General features: G+C 39.4%; 1 protein-coding gene across 1 annotated transcript; it reads right to left on the bottom strand.

Moving 5' to 3' along the window:
• Positions 1–5,210: 5,210 nt before the first annotated feature.
• LOC109243751 (agamous-like MADS-box protein AGL62) lies at positions 5,211–6,020 on the bottom strand. The gene is made up of 2 exons (XM_019410733.1): positions 5,852–6,020; positions 5,211–5,599 (listed from the first exon to the last, which is right to left on the bottom strand). The coding sequence occupies exons 1-2, from the start codon at positions 6,018–6,020 to the stop codon at positions 5,211–5,213; spliced, it is 558 nt and encodes a 185-aa protein (XP_019266278.1).
• Between the last annotated feature and the right edge of the window lie 1,962 nt (positions 6,021–7,982).

Here is a 7,982-nt window from a genome sequence, read left to right as displayed (position 1 = left end):
GTACTGCTAATTAGAAGTGATTTGACAAGAGTCTATGTTTCAGAAAAAGGGCAACGTGATTAAGTTGATGGCACTTTGGTAGTATTGCGGCACTTTCTTATTGGGTCGACGGGTGATATTCGAGTTTGCTTGGTGGCACAGGGAAATTTTAGAGTATCTATCGTGGAATGATTGGGTATTAAAGGTGTGGCATGTGTTCGGACGGCGAAATTGGGATCGGACATGGTGAGTCATGTGCCGTGTGGATATGGAGACGGAAGCTCTCATATTCAGGCTATGATGTGGTATATTAGATTCGGATGTGATATTGGGGTTTAGACTGGTTGTTTCCGTATTGGGTTATTCAGGACTATTGCGCTATGGGCTATGCTGGAAATGCCACGGGTGGAGTGGCGAGGTGTGTTGGATTATGTTCTAGTAGAGTGGTTTATATCTCGAAGACCCAGCGAGCGGCTGGAAAGGATTGCCTTTCTTAATTGGTCCTTCGTGGTGAATGTCAGTGCAGAGTTTGCTACCATTGATTCAGTTCCGGTGTTGAGGGACTTTTCGGATGTGTTTCTTGTGGCCGGGCATGTCTCCGGGCGAGGTTGTTGATTTCGATATTGATTTGGTACCGGGCACCGTATCGTAGGGCACCGGCAGAGTTAAGGAGTTGTGAGAACAGCTTCCCTATTCCTTAATAAGGAGTTCGTTGGTAGACCAATGTGGATGCGTGTCCTAGCTTGTGTCGGCTTGGTTGGCTCCAAATTGTATGGTTGAGGGATATGCGGATTCGATTGTTTTTTAGCTTGTTAGTAATCTGGGTGATCTATGAGCTATCTTTCGGTGTTGCGAGGCGTTATGATTTGTTGGTTATGGGCACATATGATGCGGTTTATTTGGGGTCTCATAGTGGAAATCGAGCAGGAAGAGTAATTGGGCTTGGCTCGGTGGATGGTGTATCGGTTATGTCCTATCGGGTTTGCGTGGTATATGTTACTTGTTTCACCGTGAGTGTAATGATTTGCTCTGGTTCCAGGCATCAAATTGTGTGTGGTTGTCAATTTCAAGCATAGTGACTTGAGGTGTCTCAGGTGGAGCAGTGTTTGGATAGGATCGCGCATTGCGGCGAAGCTATGTGGAGATATGACCTTGCGGGTTAGATTCGTGTGTTCTATTCTATGATGTGAGACGGATTCTCAGCCTTGCGTTGTGGTGGTACTGGTGAGCTTGAGGTACAACTCTTTCATTTGAGTCATTTTCATGATTTGAGTATGTTGTTGCTTATTGGTGCGCGTATTATGCTAGATGTGGCTTAGGCCTCTATTGATGTGACATGTCACCATGGTAGTGTGTTGGGTCAGAAGAGATCGTTGGGATCATTAATGAATACAAATGGATTCGATTTCAGCATGTTTGATGGGTAAATATCGAGGTTCAGTTCAAAAATTTGCTATTGTAATTGCTAGAGGAGAAATGGCTTCATGAATTGTTGATCTGAGAAACGGTTATGGTTTATTGCGTGTTTCATTTATCGTTGGCAGTATATGAAAGTGTTGGAATGAGACTTTAGCTGATAAGAGGTTTTCTATCGGTATTTGGTTGTTGTGGGCAGCTGCTGTGAAGGGAAGTTATCGCTGCATGTGTTTGAGTTATGTGGTATATTATATAATTGCACCTGAGGTTGCGTGCATGGGCTATTACAGCTGGTTCGGGCCTATTCAGAGTATAGGTGTGAGGTTTTGATCGTATTGGTGGTTTCAGAAATGAAAATGTTGTTCTATGATTCATGGGCTAGATTGGGTTGTGTAATTTCAGTTTCTATGTATTCTCGAACCTATATGAGATAGGGTGACGTTGGATCACCCCCGGGTATATGCATGGTAAGGTTATCCAGCGATTGGCTGGCTTTTAGAACAACTCTGGGTACGTTCGAGGACGAACGTGTGTTTAAGTGGGGGAGGATGTAACGACCCGAACGGTCGTTTTGAGCTTTGGCACCTTGATCGCCAGTTCTCGGGCATTACTTGCCCCGTGTGATGTATTATGACTGATGTAAATTGTTGGTTTTGGTTTTCACGGAAATCGGAATGAATTTGAAAGAACAGTTCTCAGTTGTAGCTTTAAATTTGAAAGGTTTGACCAAGATTTGACTTGATTGTATATGATCTGGGATCGGAATTTTTATGATTTGGTTAGCTCCGTTAGGTGATTTGGGACTTAGGAGCATGATCGGAATGCATTTTGGAAGTCCGTGGAAGGTTTGGGCTTGAATTGGCGAAATTGAGATTTCGGCGTTTTCCGGTTGATAGGTGAGATTTTGATCCGGGGGTCGGAATGAAATTCCAAGAGTTGCTGTAGTTTCGTTATGTCATTTTGGATGTGTGTGCAAAATTTCAGGTCATTCGGACGAGGTTTGATAGACTTTTTGATCGAATTCGAATTTCGGAAGTTTTTGGAATTCTTAGGCTTGAATCCGAGGGTGATTTGATGTTTTGATGTTGTTTTGAGTGTTCCGAAGGTTGGAACAAGTTTAAATTATGTTATGGGGTGTGTTGGCATGTTTGGTCGGGGTCCCATGAGGCTCGGATATGTTTTGGAAGATTTTTTGGACGATTTTGGCGTTTTGATTATAAGCATATAATGATCCAAAGGTCCATTTTTAGTTCTAGATATAGAAATTTGATTTTGAGACTTCCGAAATTTTGATAATGAATTATAGGAGTGATCTGGAAAGTTTGGTCTAATTTCATCAAGTCGCGATTGGGTTTTTGACGCGAATCATGAGTTAATTGTTTAACGAGCGAAATGGATATCGCACTGAGAAAACGAGCTCCGAATTGAGTTTCGATTGAAGGACTATGTTCGTATCATTATTTGTGACTCATAGGAACAAGAATCATCGAATTCCGAGTTTGTATGGTCGAGTTAGAGCCTTTTTAGTGAAAATAAATATTGCTGGTGCACCAGATTTAGCGACGGGAATGGGTCTTTTAGCGACCAGAATAGGTTTATTAAAGCTGTTGCATTTTTCTGCTCATTTTGACCTTTTTTTTTTTGTGAAAGAACACGGCTTGGGGCGATTTTTGAGCAAGAAATCATGAGAAATCTTGAGGTAAGTCACTTGTGATCATTTCTACTCCATAATATTGAATTATCATCGAATAATCCGACTAGATTACATGTTTTTGAGGTGTAAATTGGGGATTTGGACCTAGGGATTTGAAAATAAGATTTGAAGATTTGGAGGCCGAATTGTTATCGGAATTTAGTAATTTTGGTGTGGTTGGACTCGTGGTTGAATGGGTTGTCGGATTTTGTGAGTTTCGTCGAATTCCGAAGCGTGGGCCCGGGGGCCGGGTTTGAGCAATTTCGGGATTTTGATGTTAAATTGGATATTTTCGAGTGGGCTTCGCTCCCTTAGCATATTTTAATGATTATGTACTGATTGTGGCTAGATTTGGAGCATCCGGAGGTCGATTCGTGCGGGCGAGGCATCGCGGGCTAGAGTTTGGACCGAATCGAGGTGAGTAATGATTGTAAATGATATTCTGAGGGTTTGAAACCCCGGATTGCACATCGTAGTGCTATATTGAGGTGAGACACACGCTGGATGATGAGCGTGGGGTCCTTTACTACTGGGGATTGTGACTTGGTCCGTCCCGATTGATGATTTTACCGCATATTTGACTGAAACTTATTTGTTATCATCATGATTTGGGCTGATTGCCATATTTGGGTTTCGTGCCAATTATTTGAACCCTTCGGGGATTTTTATCACTGTTTCCTCACTGTTTTGACTTATTACTTGAACTCAGTCCTGTTGATATCTACTATTTTACAAACTCAGCCACTTTTACTCAGATTTGCAACTCAAATGATATTTCTAAATGATGTTTTGGGCTGAGAACTATTGTTTTACTAATGCCCGAGGGGCTTGTGATGATTTTCGGACTGAGTGAGGCCGAGGGCCATATGTGAGGATATGCTGAGTGATATGAGGCCAAGGGGCCTGAGATACATTTATATGCCACGAGGTGGCTTGAGTGATGTGAGGCCGAGTGCCGAGTGATGATGCCACGAGGTGGCTTGATATTGCGCTTGGGCCGTAAGGGGGCCCTCCCGGAGTCTGCACACCCCCAGTGAGCGTCGTCGACGATATATGGATCGGGCTGCACGCCGCAGCGATATATGGATCGGGCTGCACGCCGCAGCGAGATGTGGATCGGGCTTCACGCCGCAGCGGTTACTATATGATACTATTCTGAGAGTGATCCGAGAGTGTTCTGAGAGTGTTCTGAGAGTGAGCCCGAGGGGCTGGTACTGTTTTGAGATATTGTCCGAGGGAAGAACTTTTATATGCTCATCTTGCATATTTACTTGCCTTTTTACCTGTTATACTGTGGTATTTGTGCCCGAGGGGCGGATCTTTTGTGCTTATCGGCACTAACCGTTTTAAAATCATTTCGTAACTGTTGAAAAGATCATTTTCTAAAGAGATTTAAACTGAGCCAAGATATTTCTAAGGATTTCACAGCTTCACTGCTTTCTCAAAGGATTGTACACATCTTCTATACAGCATGTTGGTTGCTTTACGTGATTTCTTACTGCTCAGTTGTTATTACCTTTATTACTCACTGAGTTGGAGTACTCACTTTACTCGCTGCACCTCGTGTGCAGATGCAGGTATTTATTCACCCGGTGGCGGGTTTTGGCTGATTGGAGGCAGAGCTATAGGAGTTTAGCGAGGTGACTGCCAGCGTTCGCAGCACCGCTTCTCTCTCTTATGTTCTTTATTCCTGTTCCGTGAAATTTTTAGACCTTGTAGAACTGTATTCACACTCTAATAGATGCTCGTGACTTGTGACACCCCGGTTTGGGCTGTGTCGGGTTGTACTTCCGCTAATTATGTCATTAAAGCATATTTTTAACTGTTTATTAATGTTTAATTATTTTTTTGAAAAGGCGATATGGGTTGATTGGCTGGCTTTCTCTTTACGAGAGGCGCCATCACGACCGGAGTGGGGTTTGGGTCGTGACAGGCCGGGGAAGAGACAAACCATGACCATGTTGGTCTGTTGTAGATAAACTTACTTTGCATTTCTGTAAAATGTTATTTCAATGGTTTATACCTGTGACATCCTAGTTACACGACAACATTTTTTATGGTTCCGCACCTTTAAAAATAAATAACACGAACTATTATTTTAAAAAAGAACTTGCAATAGCTTTTATTCAGCTTTCCACTTTCCATTTTCGTAACCAAAACCACATTCAGTGCCGTAGTTCTTCACCTTCAAGAGCAAATCTTCCAATCCCTCTTTCAACATTGAAGCCTCTGTGTAGTTCATCTTCTCTATAGGACCCCTGAACCACTCTTGTTGGCTCTCCAAATTCTTATTCTTTTCCTTGAGTTTGCTTTTCAAGTTTAACGATAAATACAGTTGATCTTTCAAAGTATTGAGTTGTGTGTTAAGTGTCATACAATTGGCTTTTCGGAACATCTGGACATACTTGTCATCAATGCCTGGTGATGATGGTGATGGAGGCCTTTCTTCGCCAACATATTTGTCGATGGTTTCATGTACATTTGGATGACCAAAAGAGTAAGGCTTGTTACCTATAGAGCAAGAAGAGAGAAATCAGTAATATAAAATAGGGCAAGAGGAGACAAATTAGTTAATCTACCGTTATAACACCTCCCACGCCAGGTATTCTTTTATGATGCTTTAAAGTTATGAGAGATTTGTTATCATGTTCAAGATCTTGGATTTGCATGTTTAATATATATTTATGCTTAAAAAGTTATATTTGTTGATGCTATATCATGTATATATAGATGACAAAAAAATGTAACTAGGCTTGTAATTACCTGGTGGAAACACGATGATGCCAACTTCAGCACCCGTCATAACGGCAAGCTCATTTGCTTTCTTGAAGACACCATTTCGTCGTTTTGAGAAAGTCACTTGTCGATTATTTTGATTTTCTATTTTCGCGAGATGAACACTTTTGCGACCCTTAATCAGTCTAGTACTCATTCTCAAGGATAATTACGATATAACTAGTATTTATTACTAAGAGTTACTATGCGATATGAACTTTGTAATGTAGAAGCCTAGTATTTATAGAGTTTTCCCAATATTTTTGGTTTATCAGTTTTGGTAGTTTATATAAATGAATCCAGTTCATTTTTGTAGTGTTCACATGTTATGAGGCAAGTAAATTTAGATACTTAATCATAGTGGTGACTGTACTCTCCATTTTTCAAAAAATTTTCAAAATTTACATCTACAATATTGTAATGGTCAAGTCAATTTTCAGGCCCAAGCCCAGACCAGTGGTGATTTGCTATTATGAGATTACTAATATTTGATACTTTCTTAATAACATCTCTTAATTTGCAAATGGATGAATAAGTATCCTAGTTTAGTTTACCATTATTTTTATTTTTATTATCTTTTTTAGTTTCGAATCTTTTTGTAATTTTCGAGTTGTCTCTAAAGATTATGACATGCTTTTATTTATATTCTCTTTTCAGTTATTTTCAACTTTTGGTAATATTCGAGCTGTCGCGGAAGATTAGGACTTGTTTCAATATTCCTAGTTCAGTTTACCATTGCTTTTCTTTATATATTTTTTTTGTTATTTTCCTACTTTTGGTAATATTTGAGTTGTCGCGCAAGATTATGACATGTTTTAATGTTTACATCAAATCACTGGGGATTTACATGGCAGTTATCATTTACATACCGTTTAATCATGTAAACATAGTTAATTAATATATATAATCACCTCAATTTATTACTTAACCATATAAATGGATGCAATTTGGTACAAGCACCAATATATGGATATATAATCAAGCTTTTTCCTCTTACATATGGGCATAATTAGAAATAAAGTTTCAGGGAAGCAAGTACTATAAATTCTTTTATTTTTCTTTTTTGATAACGGAGAAATCCTCGTAAAATCAGTGATGCGTTTAGAACTCGGTGGGTAAATTTCTTTCCTTCCTTTTCCCATTCTACTAAATACATTGTAGTCTCTTTAATTATCTATTGACTCTAATATAAGACCTAGAGTCACCGTGATTTTTATAAATTTATTCAATTCCCTACCATCACTAAAAGCTTATTAGGATTTAAGATTTAGATGCTTCAAACACGTATGGATAAGAAAATACAAACTCATGTCAATATTCACACTTTAACAAACGGTATATTCATACAATCCAAAAATTGGAATAGTCGATCACATGCGTGCAAGGTAACTCCAATACCAATATTATCAAACAAAATTGAGATGATACAAAAAGTAAATAGAACTTAAATCTTTTGTTGTTTAAACCTGCGAATACTGTAAAAATAACCAATATATTTTCATATATTCCTTTTTTACCAAAAGCAAGTGTTCGGCGTGGGTGACTGCAATTAAAAAATAGTTTTCTTATCTATTGGCAAGTACTACTTTAAAAAAACCTTAACAACCTTTGAAATTATACTATTTGTGGTTTCTTGGTATATCCATGTCACAATATGTAACGACCCAACTGGTTGTTTCGCTTTTTAGAATTCCGTTTCCCTAAATTAGACTTCTCGCGCTTGCTTTGATTGATTTACGACCTGCGGGGATGGTTGGTTCGGGATTTGGAGGAGTTTGGATTGAAATAAGCACACTTGATTCTTTAAGGTTTTTTTAAAAGGCTAAGTTTGACTTTGATCAACATTTTTAGTAAACGGACCCGGACTTGTGATTTGACGGTCCCGGAAGGTCCGTAGGAAAATATGGGACCTAGACGTATGCCCGGAATCGAATTTCGAGGTCCCTAGTCCGAATAATGAATTTTTATTAGAAATTATTAAAACTGAAATTCTAAGGATTTAATGAAATTTGATAATGCTTGATCATAATGGTATCGGGCCCGTATGTGGTTTCGGAGCCCGGTACAGGTCTAAAATAACATTTGAGACTCGCCCGCGAAATTTGGTGTCAATCCGAGT

Source organism: Nicotiana attenuata, unplaced genomic scaffold, assembly GCF_001879085.1.
Source record: "Nicotiana attenuata strain UT unplaced genomic scaffold, NIATTr2, whole genome shotgun sequence".
In the NCBI taxonomy this organism is placed as follows: Eukaryota; Viridiplantae; Streptophyta; class Magnoliopsida; order Solanales; family Solanaceae; genus Nicotiana; species Nicotiana attenuata.
Note: the sequence above shows the minus strand (reverse complement) of the source record. Positions and strands in the feature narration are given on the sequence as shown.

Bases quoted from the DNA above. Each gene is read 5' to 3' on its own strand.
- LOC109243751 (XM_019410733.1), bottom strand. From the start codon at position 6,020: ATGAGTACTAGACTGATTAAGGGTCGCAAAAGTGTTCATCTCGCGAAA. The intron at 5,600-5,851 runs GTAATTACAAGC...CTTGCTCTATAG, and splicing joins CATCATCGTGTTTCCACCAG to GTAACAAGCCTTACTCTTTT.